Below are 21,583 nucleotides of genomic sequence, written 5' to 3'. Positions count from 1 at the left end.
CACTTAAACAGAAGAGACCAGCATTGATGAATAGAAAATGTGTAGTGTTTCACCAAGATAATGCGAGACCTCGCCAAAAGCTTCTACAGCTTGGATGGGATGTACTGCCACACCCACCATATTCTCCAGATCTGGCACCTTCCGATTATTACTTGTTCCGGTCTCTACAAAATTTGTTTGGACAGTAAAACCTTTACTTCGAATGAGGAGGTCAAAAATCACCTGGATCAGTTTTTTGACAGCAAAAACAAAAAATTTTATGAGCGTGGAATGATGCTACTGCCAGAAAGATGGCAAAAGGTATTGGATCAGAATGAACAATATATAATTCAATAAAATATTTATTCGCTATAAGAAAATCGTCTTTCATTTTCATAAAAAAAAAAAAAAACGAAATTACTTTCCGAACAACCCAATATATATCAGACTTTCGTATCACTTTAAGGAACGTAATTCCTGTAAGTGGTAACATACCTCCTTCTCTGGTCGCGGCCGTCTGCGACGCATTCATTATCTCGTTGGAGCTTGGCTCGGGGCTAGGTAGAGCCTTCGGACGCGATCTCTGCTTCTTCTCGGCTGAAAATGGCCAAATGGAGCTTTCGAGCACGTCCATGCCAGGGTAGGGTCTGATCAAATCGATTTTATCGACCGATCGAAACTTACCCCTCTCCTCGGTTGGTCTGGGCGTCGTACTGGTGGTGCTCGGCAATGTCGTCGGTGATGGTATATCTAGAAGGCAAAAAGAACACGTGGTACTGAATATCATTAAGTCGGGACGCTGCTGGCACAATATGCGCATCTCCTTCGTCTTATATGCATTAGAAAATGTTTACCGACGTGGAATTGAAATGTTTATGTACGCCTGCACCCACCATGCACAATTCCGCAACAACGATATAACCGTTAGAAACTTCCGTGTAATATTTAAGGTGATATGAAAGGATCATTATATGCATCAGAACGTAGAAACATGTATAAAACTTTTTTCTAAACTAGATACCGCATCAATTAAAACTTCGGCACGGGATTATGAAGGCCCTAAGGAAGAACGCGATGCTCGTGAAATTTCATTATTAGACAAAAAAGGAAATTTTCTTTATCCTAGACTAGAGCCAAAGTCACATTTTTCTGTGAAAAATTCAATTTCACTAGTATCAAGTCCTTCCTTAGGGCCTCCATAATCACGTGTAAAAGTTTCATATAATTAGGCGCATCCAGTTTGGAGAAAAGGTGGGACACTTTTAATGCCACCGTGCCTCAAAGAGTTGAAGGGTAATATTAAAGATATGTTCTGCACGGCGTCGCTCTAGAAGAAGCCCCGAAGAACACTGAATATTTTTCATGAAATAAACATCTTTACATCCAACAGATACTGTACCCGTCTTCTGGTGTATCCTTGAAGGATAAGAGATCCTGAATAGTGGAAACCTCAACTCCAGATCTTTTAAACGAACCCCAAGCGATGGAGAAGCTATTCGTTTCCGCAATGGGCATTTTCCGCGAGAAGATTACGTTTCACGGAATTCAGGAATCGGGAAGGCAATACTTTTACTCGGCACTCGGTATTCGAAGAAGCCTCGAAGAAGCCTCGAAGAGTGCAACATGAAAACAAGGTGTAGGAGGTGCCCGGCTGGTGGAGGTTAAATCGAATCGAGCTGGATCGCGTTACGAAGCTATATTCCGCTCCAGTCTGGAGAGTAATTACCGCGATAGCTTCGGTTCCTTCAGACCCGAGTATTATCCTTCATTGAGCGATGGCCGTAATGGATCTATTCCATTGAAGAGCGAGCGCGATTCCTTTTTCCCTGATCCCTAACCTCATACATCACACCACCGCCGCGCCGTTTCCGGCCGAACTTGCGGAGATATTGCCGGACTCGTGCTTTATTTTCCCTGGCCTCCTTTCTTTCCCATCGTTTTCGAGGAAGTACCCTCGTCCTTGCCCAGCTCGTCTTCGGGATTTCGAGCACGTCCAGGCCGGAAGAAAAAATCCGGTTGGATCAAACTTTCTGGTATTGTCCGAGCCCCCTTGAAAGAGACGCTCGTGGAGTGTACTTAACTCTTTAACGACTATCCGCTACCGTTATCGGAAGTGATCTTCTTCAGACTTGGATAGTTGAAGCGTTTCTTTCCTCCACAACTCCTTTATACAGGGTGAGTCTTAGGAAAGGTTCAAGATGTTCGGGATGATCATGGCTACATTTTGGACGTTTTGTGTGACTCGCCCTGGATGAAGGAGTTGATGAAGAGATGCTTCAACTATGAAGTAGTGTAGGGAGATATAATGCCAATATCTGGAGGATAGCTGAAGCGTTTCTTTGCTCCACAACCCCTTTATACAAGGTGAGTCTTAGGAAAGGTTCAAGATGTTCCGGATGATCATGGCTACATTTTGGACGTTTTGTGTGACTCGCCCTGAATAAAGGAGTTGATGAAGAGATGCTTCAACTATGAAGTAATTTAAGGAGATATAACGCCAATTCCACATAAAGTGACCCAAGAATCTGGACCTAAGATCTCAGATTTTCGCTGATATAACGATGCGAGCGCTATTTGCGGGAAATCAGGGAACTCCAATCCTACGTGACCAAGACATTTCCTGCCAACGCAAATGACCTAAAATGCTTTTAATTTTGCAATTAAGGTTTCCGTTTAGAATGAAAATTCGTTAATCGAAGACGGGAAACGATTTCCGAGATGAAAAAGTGTTATATAGAAATTGTTGGTAATAGGACATTTATCGACATTAGATTTACGATATTACTTCAATATGTATAACAAGAATAACAATGCTCACTTTTTCGTGTAAGGTCACTTTTATCTTCATTCTACGACCACATCGGATAAAAAGTCTTGCGCACTTCAAGCACAGCAATGAGTTCCACAAAGACGCCAACTTCTTTCAGTGACGAGGAACCATTCTATCACTGTCAGCCTTTTACAAGAATTCTAGAGAAAAATCCAACTTAACTGATGACGCTATATTTGCTGACATTTCCGAGTCGCTCTGAATTAAAACGTCATTTGAAAGTATTTTTAAAATACCAGCCAGGATGATTTAATTTCCAAAAATATTTCCATAAAATAAACCAGCTGAAGGCTTATTGGAGGAATTTTCTAAAAGCATAGTAATGAGGAAAAGTCATATACAAAATTGTTATACATTGTTGTGCTAGTTTAAAGGATTCACTATATCTTATGAACTAAGGGTTCAATAAAAACATTTTTAGAATAAAACTTGCAGATTTCCAATGGGAAACGTAGAGAAAAGTATGAAGGAAAATGTAATATTTACAATAGCGATGTCGTGGCAAGTAACGCTTGCTTTTTTTTTTATGGAATCTTATATACTTCTTTTACATTTTTTAGTTGAAAACCTGAAACTTTTAGGGGAACCACTTCCCGACTATCTCAAAGGCTATCCAAACTCTCTCTGCAGTGTATGTATGTAAAAATAAAAATGTTTCATTTAAATAAAGATAGTGGATCCGATGTGATTGTCTTCCACTCGAAAACCAACTAAAGTAAACCACCGATGTTTTCAAATTCAAAAATGCCCATAGAAATAATTGATTTTTTAAAACGAATGAAATTTGAAGAAATAGTGTTAATCTCTAAGTTAGCAGAGAAATAGTTTCTCTAAAAGTAGATTCCGAATAAGAAACATGAAAAAAGTATTTATCATACCAGAAAGACAAACAAGTGCTGTTGACTGTAACATCAGTATTATAAATAACCAAATTTTCCTTCATATATTTTCCATTTTATCCTCTCGAAATCATGCTACTTGTATAAATATAAACTTTAAGAATAAAGGAATTAACTCTTCGTTAGACATTCTGAGATTTCTAAAATAAGTCGCCTTGAAGAAATATGGTATACATGTAATAAAAAGTAAATTAATTAGATGTATAAAGAAAGTACGCGCACGATTGATGATAAATGTAAACGTCTTCTTTGTTCAACAAGCTCATAAATAATTATCTGCGGAATCGATTGATTTTATCAAAATGGCGCTTCCCTGAAAACGTCCTAATTCTATGTAACCCCTCGATTGCCCACTAATTACGCATCAGAACATGACCAGCCCGAAGAGGAAATAGGTAGTGGTCTGCAAATCAAGTAGTACACCTCTGTATATACCTTCTGAACCAATTAGGGGAACCCTCTGCATTGGTATATTGTCAACTTGATGATTGTTCCACTCGCACCGCCCGTAATTTCGACAGTAACTGTCGCAATTACACTTTCGGTGCAGTCAATGCAAGCCAGAAATGAAGGTACAGTGTTAATAAGGTCACAGTCCTCTACGGTACGTGATCTCTGCACTCAAAACAACTGATTACCTATTATTAACCATATGATAAGGTAAATACGAGAGAAGAAATTGTTAAATAAATGCTGATTGGAAAACAATCACTGTCAAGAGGTACATGCATAAGACTATATGCGTACAACTGTTCTCAATATAATTTTATTGATATTTCAAACGATATTTAATTTATGGTATTAAGTATCGAGAGAAGAAATTGTTAAATAAATGCTGATTGGAAAACAATCACTGTCAAGAGGAACATGCATAAGTCATGAGAACAGCTTTATTTTAGCTTCATGTGATATATGTCCTAGAAATTCATTTCTTTACGTAGTATTGTGTATTTTACAACTATTCTCAACATAATTTCATTGACAACATTTCGGACGATATTTAATTTCTAGTATTAAATCTCGAGAGAAGAAATTGTTAAATAAATGCTGATTTGAACACTGTCGAGAGGAACATGCATAATAATGAGAAATAGCTCTATTTTGACTTCACATGATACATATCCGAGAAATTCATTTTATCGCATTACCCTACATTTTCTTACGAAGAAATGCGTATTTCTCAACTATTCTCAACTAATTGACAACATTTCCAACGACATTTAATTTTTAGTATTGAGTATCTCGAGATGTATGCAGTGGCGTTTATAAATTTTCGGAGATTTCTCAAAATTCCGGAATTTTGTCAAGACGTATTGTTCTAAAATGTATGAGCAATAATTTACGTATTGCTCATCATTCCATTTATTGCGCTCATTTTTCCACATTTCAAAACCTGATCTCTGTGCATAATCGTCGATTTAGAAGTAGGGTTCGTTTAAAAGTTGCAGTAATTAACATTGCAACACCAAAAATGACAGGTATAAGAAATTAATGATATTTACAAATGTAATTTGTTCTCTATCATAACGCGATTAAAGTTGCATTTATTTATAAAAATTCTAGGAACTGTGATCATTCGTCTCTGACTTAATAGATCCTTTTTACAAAGTTTGATATATTTATTCCCGCTACCCATTAGTAGTTGCAATTTTAATGCTTTATGCAATGCAATTTAACCGGGGTAATTTCAACGCTAAATGGCAATGAGTTATTGCTTCCTTTTTATTCCGCCTCGTTTTTCGAATCTTATACACTGATTGCTTCATGAAGTAATGCGATCGGAAATCCACAATGGCAGATGAAACTATATAGTGGCAAAGATTTGCCGACTCCGATCATCGCGCAAAAACCACGCCGGAAATCCGGCGATGCTTTGGGCGAGACCTCGTTTTTCCGCATCTCCGGTAATTTGTCTTCCGTCTTTTGATCCCTGGTTTCTAAAGGCGGAAAATTCTCGGCTGCTTAACGTCCAAGTGAAACGTTTGGCTGGTTAATTTCGCATCACGTTTGTTCCGGGTCAGACGACGAAAACACCGTCAGAATGAATTAGACTAGTTCCTGACAAATCCAGGAACGGAATCGCGCGTCCTGGTAATTCATCATGTTCCTTGTAATCATTCATTATTCTTCGCCAATTTTTCTTCCATTTCTTGCAATCATTGATAGACAGCTAATGCAATGAATATTGAATTTGATATCGATTTTCTTCTCGGTTGGAATGAAATTATGGATTTCGAAAAGTCCATTCATAGGTTTCCAATCTGGGATTTTCGGTCTAGAATCAGCACATTTGAAACATAATTTAAATTAATTAATTCGCGATACCTAGATGTGTAGCATTGAATTTTCGGGATGTGATGTTGGAATAAAATTAAAAAAAAAATTCTTCTTTGCGTGAAATTCCGAACTCATTATGATAAGTACAATTATAGTAGGCCGGTTCCATGTAATTGTTCATTATCCTTCGCCAATTTTTCTCCCATTTCTTGCAATCAGTAATATACAACGAATGCAATGAATATTGAATTTCATATCGATTTTCTTCTCGGTCGGAATGAAATTATAGATTTCGAAAAGTCCATTCATAGGTTCCCAATCTAGGGTTTTCGGTCTAGAATCAGCACACTTGAAACATAATTTAATTTGCGATACCTAAATGTGTAGCATCGAATATTTGGGAATTGATGTTGGAATATATTTTAACAAGAAATACTTCTTTGCGTGAAAGCGAAATTCCGAACTCATTATGTTAAGTACAATTGTGGCAGGCAGGTTCTTTGTAATTGTTCATTATCCTTCGCCAATTTTTCTCCCATTTCTTGCAATCAGTAATATACAACGAATGCAATGAATATTGAGTTTCATATCGATTTTCTTCTCGGTCGGAATGAAATTATAGATTTCGAAAAGTACATTCATAGGTTTCCAATCTGGGGTTTTCGGTCTAGAATCAGCACATATGAACAATTTTAACATACCTTTTTCGAACTATTCAGTTGCTTTTCCTTTTCCGCAGATTTCATTCATCAACTTTTAAAATTCAAATCCTCAAAGATTCATTTTCCAAGAACTTTCGGGAGCTATTAAACAGTCCATTTCATTATTCGAGATAAGTTAATTTCAGTGAAGTGTCTATATGCAAGACGAGGAGCGTTCGGGAAAATGTTGTATGACCTCCCAGAGAGAAGTGCACTTCTTCAAGTACATCAAGTAGCACTTTTATCTCGAGCCAGTGTATCGTCGTCTCTCTGTACCGCTGCAATGGCTGTGTCAAAGTGTTTATTAACGATGGAGCTTGCAACACTACCTCAGGCCGTGTCCTTTTAATTTGGTTTCAAGTGAAGAAGGTTGCTCCGGTGAAGCAACAAGCAAGTACTGCTATCATTAGAAGCCGAGTGCACTACACGTGATGCACTCCATGACGATATGCTCTTTAATGTCGCTTGAGGATGAAAAAGACTGCCGACCTTCCACGGTTTTTTTCAGGAAAACCTCGAGTACTTCGAAATAGAAAGCCCTGCGCAAATTGCCCCCTGATTGCAAAATCTACTCTCGGACTTCTAATGAGATAGTATTTTAACGAATAAGTAGGTAACGTGATAAGGACCTGCACTTGCTGCAAAAACGTATTGAGTTCTTCCCGACTAGTGGTGGTTTATATTTCAGATATTTCGGCTGATGATGCTTTTTATTGGGATTTTTCAATAGATATATGCACATGTAAAACACTCGTATCTGTGTGAAGCCTGTTTTGAATGAAAATGCCCCGGGAACGAGCATCGGAAAATTCGAAAATATTCTGGAGTAACCTTTGAAGGGATTCTCTTCATTTGACGTGGAGCAGATCATGTCGAGGTTTTTATTTTCTATGGGAAAAATCTTGAAAGCAGAAATACCCGCCGTGGGGACCGATCGAACTTACGTGAAAGCTCACTAAAGTATTAGCGCTGCTCGCATATGCGTGAAATAACCATATAGAAAGGGTCTTTGAACACGAAACGTGTTTAATCATGCCCCTAAAAATAATTGATCGATATTTATAAATAATTACTTTGTTCATTATAGAGGTACCTACTTGAACATTACCGTTTATACAAGACTGCCCATTTTATTTTTTATTCCATTACAGAAGGTACGTAAAAATGATTCCGATATTTGAAGGTTATTATAGGCCACAATTTATGCAGAAAAGACTTTTGTTGGTCATTTTTTATAGTTATCGAAGCCATGGATGTGTTTTTAATGAGATAGGGTATTTCCTATTTAATAGAATTAAAGACGAATTCAACGATGCATGACCCTATGTCTTAAATTCTTCTTGATTAGTACTTTACTTTTATTAAATAAAAAATAAACAATCATTTAATTCAGCCGTTCTTGAAAATGTTTAGATGTTTCAAGAAATGATCCAAAATATACCGATTAACGATATTGCAGATAGGTAGAAGTACATTAGCAGTATCGATTGTTGACTGTCTATTGACAATGAAACGATATTATTGTTTCATTCACACCAAGTTACATCTTGAACAAAATTTGTATTTTATTCGCGTTCTAAAAGAGATGAATTTATTTATATTGTTATCGAAGAAAAGCATGGATTCTTCAGAGTTTTGCCATCGATCGAAATGTCCCAGGTAATTCCTAATTTCTTCCGGACCATTTGTATGTTCTGAACCTATTCATGAATTATATTTACATGCCTTAGGCAAATTTCCATTGATTGGATCTCGAACATTTGTTCTGAACCTACTTAATGAACGGCATTTACATGCTTTAGGTTAACTTCCATTGGATGGATTTCAAACACATGTTCTAATCCTACTTAATGGATGACACTTATATGCTTTAGGCAAACTTCCATAGATTGGATCCCGAACATTTGTTCTGTACCCACTTAATGAATGGCACTTACATGCCTTAGGGAAATGTCCATTAATTGGATCCCGAACATATGTTCTGAACCTACTTAATGAATTATACTTACATACTTTAGGCAAACTTCCATTGATTGGATCCCGAACATTTATTCTGAACCTACTTAATGCATTACACTTACATGCTCTAGGCATGTATCCAGTGGTTGGATGTCAAACATTTGTTCTGTAGGTACTTAACAAATAACACTTACATGCTTTAGGCAAACGTCCAGTGGAAGCGGAAGATGAGAAATAGTGCTGGAAGACGGCAAGAATTGTTTATAACATAGTGGTTAACACTTACGGTACAGTTTGATACTTCCATCCGTACTTCCAAGAGAGTTCTTGGAGTAACAATTGTACGATCCATAATCGGATTCGCTTACGGATTGGATCGTCAGCTTCATGTGCACCTTGTAGGCGTTGTCCAGCAGCACCTGATCGTACTTATCACCTGGAACAATGGTACATCGGTTATAAATTTATCAACATCATTGCGACCAATACCACCGAGCAAGAAAAGTTCCTCATAAATTATGAGATTGCCTGATGCATTAATATGTAATCTGCATCACTGACTTTTCTTAAATTAGGGTATCATTGTAACGTTCTTTGAACCTGGAAAGTGAATAAGTACGCATGATATATGCGACAAAAGGACGTTAATTAATGTTGATGGTGTTGTGCCGGTCCATTAACGACATCGTACTCGTCATTTGTTTCGGCTCGAACGTGTTAATTATATCTTAAACACAAGCATTGTTAAATAGTTATAAAATGATATGATGTATTAGATGTTTACTACTTTCGGAAATAGCGACAGTAAAACAACCAAATGGGTAAACGTTCACAAAAATAAGAAATGTTAATGTAAATACAGTCAAATAGTAAATCGTGTATTGTACCGCCCTTTTGTAATCCGTGGTACAAAGCATAAATTACAGCGTGTATTATTTGCCCGTTACTGAAGTAATTAGAGAATGGAGTGAAACATGCATTGCACACGACGAGGCATCGGTATGCAAATCCCGCACTGATAAAAATCGATGAAGATTTACATACATTTTTACATACCTCATAAATCAAGGTTTATATAGAAAGACGTAAACTGGAAAAATTACAAATTAGGAAATGTATAAATCCACGGAAAATTATATATTTACAATATTAGCGCATTTTTACCGGAATTAGATGTAATATTATATTATAATTTCTTTTAACATAACTTAGATGCTGAATGTGATATCACAGAGACAATGTAATTTTACTGCAATTTATTGTGGCATCAAAGTAACCAATGATTGAGTATGTAAATTTACATGGGTACCTTTAGGAAGCTTTAGGCAGATAATTTAGTAAGACGATTTAGCAAAACTATTACTCCGCCTTCCGTAATCTATCGAAAGGGACATCGATAAAATTTCTGAAATTGTAAGTGCCTCCTTCTGTACCTTGACTCGAGGGAAACTGCTCCCTCGAAAAGAAGAAAAAGCCCCGCTCGAAAAAGGGTGTTCCATGCCAGGAACGTGAAAGGGTGATCGAGTGTAAAAATCAGAGCGCGGGGGTTAAAAGTGGAAAATCTAAGAGTATCGAGAGAACTTCCGCGAGAATATCCGAGACCCATCAGGGAGAAAAGGGGTGAGGCCAGAAGCAGACGGCTGATCCTTTCTTTCTTATCCGAACCCCCTTTATTGCAGAAAGGAAGGAGCCGTAGTCCGAACTTTCCACTGTAGCGAGTGATAAAATTGGGCGAGAAAGGTGCCTAGGAGTCCTTTGATCACGCGTCTGAGTTTGCCGATAAAGATTTTCTTAAAGGGAATTTTCGATATTAAATTCGCCTATCAATCGGCAATCGATGAAAGATAGTAATTACATAAGGTTGAGGAATAAGTTCCCGCGGTTTTTAACATAATGTAACGTGCAGAAAGAAAGGAGCCATAGTTCGAACTTTCCACTGTAGTGAGTGCTAAAATTGGTCAAAAAAAGTGTGTGAGAGTCCTTTGATCAGGCGTCTGAGTTTGCCGATAAAGATTTTCTTAAAGGGAATTTTCGACATTAAATTTGCCTATCAATCGGCAATCGATAAAAAATATTGATTACGTAAGGTTGAGGAATAAGTTCCTACCGTTTTTAACATAATGTATCGCGCAGAAAAAAAGGAGCCACAGTCCGAACTTTCCACTGTAGTGAGTGCAAAAATTGGTAAAAAAAAGTGCGTGAGAGTCTTTTGATCAGGTGCCTGAGTTTGCCGATAAAGATTTTCTTAAAGGGAATTTTCGACATTAAATTTGTCTATCAATCGATAATCGGTGAAAGATAATAATTACATAAGGTTGAGGAATAACATCCCATTGTTTTTAACGTAATGTAACGTGCAGAAAGAAAGGAGCCGCAGTCCAAAGTTTCCATTGTAGCGAATGATAAAATTGGGCGAGAATGGTGCCTGAGAGTCCTTTAATCAGGCGCTTGAGTTTGCTGATAAAGGTTTCCTTAAAGAGCATTTTCGACATCAAATTTGCCTATCAATCGGCAATCGGTGAAAGGTAATAATTACATAAAGTTGAGGAATAACTTCCCGCTGATTTTGCCACAATGTAACGTGATTAAAATAGTGGGAACTTACTCCTCGACCTAACCGAATCACTAAATTCTCGCTATCATAATCGTTATCACCGTGGCACCGTCAACGTCATCATCATGTTCATCATAGATTTATCAAGTCCAGATTCCAAGATCAAAGAATTAGCACAATTTCTATACCAGAATTGAATATTCGAGGATAGATTTTAAAGTTTGACTGTAATTGCTGTTAAGAATCATTGCGTCTATTCGCGTGGAGGTTATTGTTACTCAGGTGGAAGTAAAAAATATTAAGTATATTTTGTGGAGTATAAAAGACTTCTCAGTTGAGTATTCTTTGGGGTTTCATGGGAATTCGATCGTAAGCTTACAATAGCAGCATTATATGAGACTGCGAATGGCGTCGTGGAGTGAACTTAAAAAAGTAGAATCGCCACCACGGTGGACGTAACTTGCATTTATTGAATCATGAATCGTTTTTACGCGATAAATCAAAATGTGGTATGTTGGAGGTTTAGAAGGAAATTTCATCGACTATCACCTTCTTTCTGCGAGTTTCGAATGCCTCGTTCGAATGAAGAACCTTCGACGATTTCTAAAAACGTGCAGCTCACGTGCACCCTGTATTTTAGGGACATCGAGGTCTCAGGCCTACCCTGGAAGGAAAGGGAGGCAGTCCGAAGACGACGACGACGACGAAAGTATCGAAGGGCGAAAGCCAAACGCCGGACACGAACGGTGCACCTTATCTCATAATAAATTTTATCTTAGTTTCCTTTCCGTTTTCAAGGTAAAGCTATTTCTCTCTTATTCCTATATTCCTACAGATCCTTATAAAAAATAACGAGGGTGGCGAGAATTCCTTCGGATGTCCACCCGATGCTCACCGAAGTCAAGCTGGTCCCTCCCCCTTAAACCGTGTACCAAAAGCTCTTTTGAGGCATCTTCCCAACAAAAAACCGTCGAGCAAGGCAAGAACTTGTAACAGCAGGACGTTTAAAAAAGAAACCAGGCCGTATACAATTCCAGAATCGGTGCAGAAACCCGCAGAAACAGAACGTCCACACAATACGGCAGTTTGCTGGAGATAACTGGCACAAAGCTCCCGGCTGGGCCGAGTCGTTAAAGGAATCGCGGAATAAATGTTGCCATGCGTCATTACTCGCAATACATCACCGGCGTCGCTTTATGGAAGGCGATGTGCTTTATTTCCTCATTTTACTGCGTATAACTCTGAACGATAAACGCGCGGCGACGTAACGGCCGTAAGTTTTTCTTAAAGTCAACTACGGGCTTCGCGGGAAAAAGCAGCGCGACAACAAGAGCCAGTAGACTGGGCAGAGGGAAAGGGTTAAACGAAGAAAGGATGGTTGCAGGTGGAAACGAAGTCTGTGAGGAAGAGGGAGCCGAAAAAGAAGCGGAAACCACCCTACGGAGGATATTTGGAAACGCCGTTGCCCAATACCGCGCGCTCTCGGTTGGGGCAACGCATCTCGTGCTTGGTCGCTCGAAAAAACGAGGATTACGGTTTCCCACATGAGTGCCTACCCGTCTTGCGGTCTTGCCCTTCCGGAGCCGCTCGTCTAGACAATCGTGCATCGATTGCGCCGGAATATCACTGAGAAACATACCTGTCTCCTACAGGTGCACGCGTCATAAAACGAAAGCGCTGAAACTGCAGCTACGTTCTCTCCTGCCTCCCCCAACCGGCCTCCATCCTCTAGATTTCCTTCTTTCTTCCCGATCCCAGGCATTATTTCCCGCCGCATTTGCGCTGCATTTCCCTGGCATATCAAAAATCCCGAGGCTGGGTAGCGTGCATGGAGGAAAGCCGCGCGCTGAAATTTACCATCCGTTCTGGAACGTTGCACCAGAAATGGCCGAGGCTCTTTGATCCCGGTATTGGCTTTATGGCATCGGAGGTGACACGGCCACTTTTGCCGGAGTATGCGCCTGTTTGGTACATCAGGAATTATTCCGTTCATGGTCGCGACTTCGAAGCTTTACACCGAAGACATTGTTTAATACTCTGTCGAGGTTCTTTCCTGGGATCGGCACTGGAACTTGATTACCGGAGCTGGGCTTTCTTCTCGATGTTGATACGTTGTCTGGTTTAAGATGATGTGGAAGTGGCGTTAAAGAAATTTACCATCCGTCCTGGAACGTTGCACCAGAAATGGTCGAGGCTCTTTGATCCCGGTATTGGCTATATGGCATCGGAGGTGACACGGCCACTTTTGCCAGAGTATACGCCTTTTTGGTACATCAGGAATCGTTCCGTTCATGGTCGTGACTTCGAAGCTTTACACCGAAGACATTGTTTAATACTCTGTCGAGGTTCTTGGCTGGGATCGGTACTGGAACTTGAGTACCGGAGCCGGGCTTTCTTTTCGATGCTGATACGTTGTCTGGTTTAAGGTGATGTGAAAGTGGCGTTAAAGAAATTTACCATCTGTCCTGGAACGCTGCACCAGAAATGGCCGAGGCTCTTTGATCCCGGTATTGGCTATATGGCATCGGGGGTGACACAACCACTTTTGCCGGAGTATGCGCCTGTTTGGTACATCAGGAATCGTTCCGTTCATTAGGGCGTGAAATTATTTATGAAACATTTCCACACTGTTTCAGTATGTCATCAAACAGCCGCATGGAGAAAGACAAACCTGGATATGAAACATCACACCTATCGAAATTTTAATGTGCAATAATGCCCCAGTAAAGCCGTAATGGTTGGCCCTGTCCTGAATCCTGATACAACCACATTTCCCAGCCCATTAACCGATTACACTCAGCTTTATTGATCAAATCTACGTGTTCGCGCAATAGCTATACCATGTTTTATTTAAATGAATTCATGTAATACACATCTAGTGCAACGCTAGCAGGTACATTCAATCACCAGCGTTTGCAATTCTCACAGCACCCGATGTACTAGGTTCTTAATGATTCCCGATCCATTATATCATCACATTGATGGTTGTTTCATGTCATGGTTTACATACATTCCCTGTAATTTTTTTATTTTCACACCAACCAAATTTTATTTAAACATTTCGATTTAATAGATTTTCCAACTCCACAAGAAATTAGTAAAACATTTACCAAATTTTCAACCAATATTGTTATTACCGATATCAGTAGGTTATTGATCACTCTTCCTCATTATCGTCTTCGCTTTTGTTTCCTGCCTACTGTCTCTTCTCTTTCTTCTCCCTTTAACGTCTATTTAAACATTTCACTTTATTTCCTTTCCTTACTCCTTGACGAGAGACTGGCAAAATATTTGCCGAAGACTCAGCCAACATTATTATTACCTGAATTATTACATTACTAATCATCCTTTCTCGTTAAGTTTTCCCTTTCCCTTTCCTCCCGTTTCCCCCTTCGTCTTTCAATTTCTATTTACACAAGTACGTCCAGCTAGTATTAAGATCCACCGCATTCATAATGCTCTCTAGAAATTTAAAAAGTTCAATGACATTATGCGCCAGCACGCAAATAATGAGGCAAAACGAACGGAGAGGGAAAACGAGAGGCGAGGTGGAGGACTATATTCGGGGAAAGATGGACGAAGGGAAAATAGCAAAGGAATGGGAGAAGAAAGAACGTAAGAAAAGCTTTCGCGGACTTTAAAGTCGGAAAAGTTGGCGAGAAAGTCCGACGATGTTGAATAACGTTCCGGGAATTACCATCATACCTGACGCCCGGTAAATTTCATGGGATAATTCCTAATGCTGACAAAAAGAGTTCGCATCTCTGCAAGAAAGATCTACACAGTTAAAAACGTTGCCATACTCGAACACTTTGGCATACAAATGTATACCAAAAATCAGGAACAGCGGCACTGAAAATTAAAATCAGGAAAATGTATACCATACTTCGAAAAACGCCATTTCTACGTGCACTAAGAAAAAACTGTCATGGAACTGAAGAAATGTTTTCCAAAATGTATTCAGAGATTCCATGTTTTCATGGCTTATTTTAGTGTTTTATGGACAGTTACGTTAATTCCTGTTTAAAGTTGTAAAACATTTTTTTAATGCCGTTTCATAATTTGATTCATATAGATACTCCAAAATGCGGGTTGAAAAAGCAATGTTTCATGTTTCAAAATTTATTCAGACATTACAACATGTTTTCATGGCTTATTTTAGTGTTTTATGGACAGTTACGTTAATTCCTGTTTAAAGTTGCAAAACATTTTTTTAATGCCGTTTCATAATTTGATTTATACAGATACTCCAAAATGCGTGTTGAAAAAGCAATGTTTCATAATGTTCCAAAATTTATTCAGACATTCCAACATGTTTTCATGACTTATTTTAGTGTTTTATGGACAGTTACGTTAATTCCTGTTTAAAGTTGCAAAACATTTTTTCAATGCCGTTTCATAATGTTCCAAAATTTATTCAGACAGTCCAACATGTTTTCATGACTTATTTTATTGTTTTATGGACAGTTACGTTAATTCCTGTTTAAAGTTGCAAAACATTTTTTTAATGACGTTTCATAATTTGAAGAAAACTAAAGGTTGTTCAAATTTTGAGTTCATCAAGCTTCCATGTAGGGATAAACAATAGAGCCTTATTATGATAAATCTATATATTACGGCGCTACTCGGAAATTAATGAGACGCCTGAAAATAAAAGTTCATCATCTATGCATTTATTAAGACGAAAATAAAAGAACATGATAACAAATAATTCTTGACTGCTGTAAATGTTCAACCTTACAATACTTTATAACGACCTATAGTCATGAAATAAGCTTTAATAATCAATTAAAAATAACTTTAAAGAATACTGAGGTTGTAGTTCATGAATTATACCACACGTGAATTTGATACTAAACTTCAAGAATCGAGATATTTATGTTTATTATTAATTAATATTTATTCGATCGACGTGCTGAACTTTACTTCAAAGAACTCGATTGCCAACGAGTATATACATATATGCATGAATGTTTATGCACATATTTATCCCCAAATTCTGCCGAGTTTCTTGATAAGCTTATGTAAGTGACGTTAATGTCAAATTCATGAAAGCGTCGGTACTCGAGGCCGCAAGAAAGTATTATACACGGCTGCAACGTGCCGTAATTACTTCCGGAACCTTGAAGTTAATGTTTTAATTAGCGCATCAGGTACTGACGGGTTCTTGCTTTATGCTCTGCACTGATTTTTGATCCGAGGACCTAAAGATTTAGAGATTGATCCCAGAGTACGGCATCAAAGCAGAATTCATAAGTAAAACTTAGATTAGTTTTTAAATTAAATAAATTCGACGCATCACAATGTGAAATAAAAAATTATAAAAACTGCATTTATTAGTCCGTTGAGTGCCAGGCCTCGTCTCCTTATCCTGAGATTTTCTTTATTTATTGCTCTTAATAATTCCCTGATGAGGCGTGCACGCGAAGGGTTAAAAATTAACAAATGGACCCACTATCAAGGTATCTATTAAAATGGAATTGAATCCAGCGAAACAGAATGTTTATAACATTTTTTGCTCTTAATAAATTCCTGATGAGACGTGCACACGAAGGGTTAAAAGTTAACAAATGGACCCACTATCATGATATCTATTAAAATGTAATTAAATCCAGCGAAACAGAATGTTCGTAACATTTATTGCTTTTAATAATTCCCTGAAGAGGCGTGCACAAGAAGGGTTAAAAGTTAACAAATGGACCCACTATCAAGGTATCTATTAAAATGGAATTAAATCCAACGAAACAGAATGTTCATAACATTTTTTGCTCTTAATAAATCCCTGATGAGGCGTGCACAAGAAGGGTTAAAAATTAACAAATGGACCCACTATCAAGGTATCTATTAAAATGGAATTAAATCCAGCGAAACAGAATGTTCATAACATTTATTAAATCTGCAGGCCCATTCACCTTTGCATTAAACTGCCCCCCTGGAACAGAAGTGATGGTCCAGAAAATGGGCGAAATTCGTTCATACGCTAATGCACCCTTAAATCACCGCCGAGTGCGATCGGCGTTATATTTTCAATATCGAGAATGAAATCGGCGGTATAAAGCATCGTGTGGTATGAATTACATTAGAATGCAGCATGCCCGTCGAATAATAAATTGCAGTTTCGCAGCGTGCCAGATATTCCGACACTTCGAGGCATCGGCCGGACGACCCGGAGTTTCCGAAAGATTAATCGCCGAAACGAACCTCCAGTAATTAACGCAAAAGCCTCCTTTGCCAATGCCATCGAACCCGGAAAATTGAACATAGAGCGGTATGCAATTTTGAAGCGCAGCGGGTAAACAATTCTTTGTACATGGCTTGGCAAGCTTAGGGGGTGACTTTCGGTAATTACACTTTTCGAGGCGAAAAAAGTAAAATTGAGCTATCGCGGAGCACACTCTACAATGTCATTTGCTATAAACAATAAAATAAATGTACATGTACCGGGTGAGTTACAGAAAATTGCCAAAGTCGGTGGAACTTGATGGGGTGGGACATTCATAGAGCCAACTGCACTGGCAAAAAATAATACTGAACATTCCCACTAAACGAAGAAAAAAAAATCTGTTAAACTTACAGATCTGTAAAGTCTACGGATAAATATTCATAACGATTACATATAAATATATGTTACCCTTAAGTTTGTTAACTTGTTGAGTCTATTAAATCTGCAGATTTCTTCCGTAACACTTGTAAATACTCATAATCTTTCAGAAAAAGAAATATGAACTCAACAGACCGAATCTGTAAGGTCTCCAGATATTTTTCGTTGCACCTACGATTTTGTAATACTTTAAATATAAAGGTTTCATCCTTATTAATATGAACGGACATTTTTAGCTGCAGTTACTGCTGACTTTTACAGACATGTTTTCGCTAATTGTACACATGGGAAAATGAAATTAACTGGATTAATCCGTTAATGAGACAGTTTTTATACGTATCGTAGACAAAAATTTCTGTAACTTTAAGGCTCTTATTTTTCTCCTTCAATGCAATCGAGGGATGTGAAACTTGTTGAATGTTTAACAGTGGAGGAACCGACGCATGCAGCGCTCCAAATTTTCAGAGCTTTCGCGCAAAAATGACAGTGAAATGCGCAATCAATAAAATTTATTTGTAACTCTACCGTTAGATAATATTAATTATAATAAAATTAATTTGTAACACTACCGAAAATAACTGGATTAATCCATTAATGGGACCTTTTTTTTATCCATATCGTGGACAACACTTTCTGTAACTTTAAGGCTCTTATTTTTCTCCTTCAATGCAATCGAGGGATGTGAAACTTGTTGAATGTTTAACAGTGGAGGAACCGACGCATGTAGCGCTCCAAATTTGTACAGAGCTTTCGCGCGAAAATGACAGTGAAATGCCCAATCAATCAAATTTATTTGTAACTCTACCGTTTGCAATGGTCTCGCCTGTATCTCTCGTCCAATAATTGATGGACTTGGGATAGGCTTCGGAGTGGCACTCCAAAGTCATCTGTTGACCCACTCGAGCTCCCACGAGTTGGTTTTGAATCCAGATCATAGGTGGAACTGCAAGAAGAAAAATGAAAATGCCAAATGAAAATCTCGAGTTGGCAATCGACAGAGATCTTCCATTTCCATTCCAGGACTAAATCAAGTAATATTGGCTGCGAATGGCTTTTTCGCATAGACGAAAATGTCAAACAAAGAACAAGAGCAATATACAGTTCTCTTGTTAAAAAAAAAAAGTGAACGATCAACCACGTAATTGCAAATACACCAAGTACTCAGAAATTATGTTCATTTCAGGTTTCACTCTATTTCTAGTCATTGTGTCTAGTCATAATCTTTTACCATTTTCGGCAATCAGTTTCAGAATTTCATTACTTTCGCCGGTACTCAGTATTTTAAACGGAAATAATTTGCCGGTCGCGAATGTGTTAATGTGACTTTGGTGGGGCGAAATCAGGTGATAAGAAAGTGTTAATATCAATGAGAGACAGGGTTACTGACCATGATTGACCTATCACAAAATCGGCATGCATTCGCAACAACCATGTCCCTTCCATTTTTAACCAAAGACTCCTCTGTATATTCCTACATGTCACCTTTGGAAAACAAACTCGCTTTGGATTTCCACTAGGTACATCATTTTCCATAAGCAAGTAGGAAGATGGCAGTTTACCATTCACGAAGATTTACACCTGATTTACGACATATTAGTCTAAGAAATCGAACCCTAGAATCCTGAATTGAATTTCTAGTCCATCATTTTCAAGTAAATGATACAGATCTTACTATAAGACGTTGTATTCGCCTGAAGAGCTACTATCAGAAGTCTATAAAACCCAACGTTTCACTTAAAAAAGCAAAAACCTTCATATCTTACAAGCAACTTCGCCAACAAAATAAAATCGTCACCACCGTCTGTTAACTCCATCTGTACCGTGTAATTTTTGCTGGACCAATTTTTTTCTGCCACTCATGGATTAGAAGATATCGAAGGTGCTAATAGTTACTGGATCACCCTGTACAACAAAATGTGGAATATACTTACAATGCACTATGAGCATAATTCGCTTGCTGACTGTTGGTCGTACCCCATTGGAAGCTATGCAGAGATAGGGACCCATGTGCAAGCGATTTACTCTAGTTATGTGGAAAATGGAGCCGTCGATACTGGTCACTGAAAAAAAAAAAGTCACCACTATTACAACTTAATACACAAGAGATATGTTATCATCATATGAGACATCCTACTAGAAGATATCGCATTACAATCGTGCTGTGAGTAGACATCATTGGCATAGTGTCAGGAGCTGATCCATACAGAGTGAGGACTTTGAAAATTCATTGATTGGGAATTCCACTCTTGTTATAAATTGGCTGAGTCGCTACATTTTTTCCCAGGAAAAACATAAAATAAGTAGAAATTTAGAGATTACAGGGGCATCTGATCTCCAGTTTGACAAATCAGGAAAGAGGTTCGCTAAACAAGGAATACTGTATACTGAGGCAATTTATAATCTCATTGTGGGACGGCATGTGTGCACTGATTTGACACAGATTACAGGAACACTGACCGATAGTGCATGCTCCAGTTGAGCGCAAATGCAATTCGGTGCAGACTACTTGTACACAATCCAAATTGGACACCGATCCAATCAGGTCCAGGAATGATTAAATGCGCGCTACTTCGTAAATACAATGCGAAATGGCACTAAACTAAAAACAATCGGTGGATCTCACCCTCGTTGGAATTAAGACTTCTAAGTTAAAAAAAACCATTAGATGTTCTTAATTATTCTTTACTACTTTGCTATTCAGTTGATCATTTGATAATAATGTTCCCAGTCCTTTCAATATTAGTATGTAAGACACAAGGCAACATCATTTCTGGTCCTTCAGGACCTTGACAATTCAAAAAACGCACCAAAAAGATTTAGCCACAAATCGACACCGAGTTAAACGGTAATGGACGAAGAATATGAAGGATACAAAGGATGATCCCCTTCTTTTGGTGTCTGTCTACACGTTTCCCACAAGACAACCTATCCAGGGTCGTAATGTCTATCTGACAATGATCGATCTGGAAGTTGCAAACACTTTTCTTTGGATAAAAGGTGTACGATGGGACACAATGGAACAAATTAAACGGTAATGGACGAAAGATGTGAAGGATATGAAGGATGATCCTCTTCTTCTGGTGTTTGTCTACAAGTTTTCCACAAGACAGTTTAGCCGGGGTCGCAATGTCTATCTCCCAATATTGGATCTCGAAGTTGCAAACATCTTTCTTTGGATATAAGGTGTACGATGACACACCATGAAACCAGTTAAACGGTAATGGATGAAGGATATAAAAGATGATCCCCTTCTTTTGGTGTCTGTATACAAGTTTCCCACAAGACAACCTATCCGGGGTCGCAATGTCTATCTCACAATGTTCGATCTGGAAGTTGCAAACATCTTTCTTTGGATAAAAGGTATATGATAGAACACCATGAAACCAGTTAAACGGTAATGTACGAAGAATATAAAGGATATAAAAGATGATCCCCTTCTTTTGGTGTCTGTCTACAAGTTTCCCACAAGACAACCTATCCGGGGTCGCAATGTCTATCTCACAATGTTCGATCTGGAAGTTGCAAACACCTTTCTTTGGATAAAAGGTGTACGATGGAACACAATGGAACAAGTTAAACGGTAATGGACGAAGGATGTGAAGGATATAAAGGATGATCCCCTTCTTTTGGTGTCTGTCTACACGTTTCCCACGAGACAATCTACCCGGGGTCACAATGTCTATCTCACAATGTTCGATCTCGAAGTTGCAAACATCTTTCTTTGGATAAAAGGTGTACGGTGGAACACGTACATATTTACAGTGCACTAGAGCAGACTCGTCG

General features: G+C 38.4%; 1 protein-coding gene across 1 annotated transcript in view; it reads right to left on the bottom strand.

Moving 5' to 3' along the window:
* LOC105694407 (neurotrimin) overlaps positions 1 to 21,583 on the bottom strand; it is a 48,282-nt gene that overhangs the window by 7,601 nt on the left and 19,098 nt on the right. The window contains exons 4-8 of the mRNA XM_023434299.1: positions 19,732 to 19,860; positions 18,606 to 18,743; positions 8,932 to 9,081; positions 664 to 729; positions 475 to 576 (exon numbers count right to left, since the gene is read on the bottom strand). Coding sequence (XP_023290067.1) covers positions 475 to 576; positions 664 to 729; positions 8,932 to 9,081; positions 18,606 to 18,743; positions 19,732 to 19,860 — 585 coding nt within the window. The remainder of the gene's footprint in view (positions 1 to 474; positions 577 to 663; positions 730 to 8,931; positions 9,082 to 18,605; positions 18,744 to 19,731; positions 19,861 to 21,583) is intronic.

The sequence above is a fragment of the Orussus abietinus genome, unplaced genomic scaffold, assembly GCF_000612105.2.
Source record: "Orussus abietinus isolate OABI.00-Male unplaced genomic scaffold, Oabi_2.0 scaffold45, whole genome shotgun sequence".
Classification (NCBI taxonomy): Eukaryota; Metazoa; Arthropoda; class Insecta; order Hymenoptera; family Orussidae; genus Orussus; species Orussus abietinus.
Note: the sequence above shows the minus strand (reverse complement) of the source record. Positions and strands in the feature narration are given on the sequence as shown.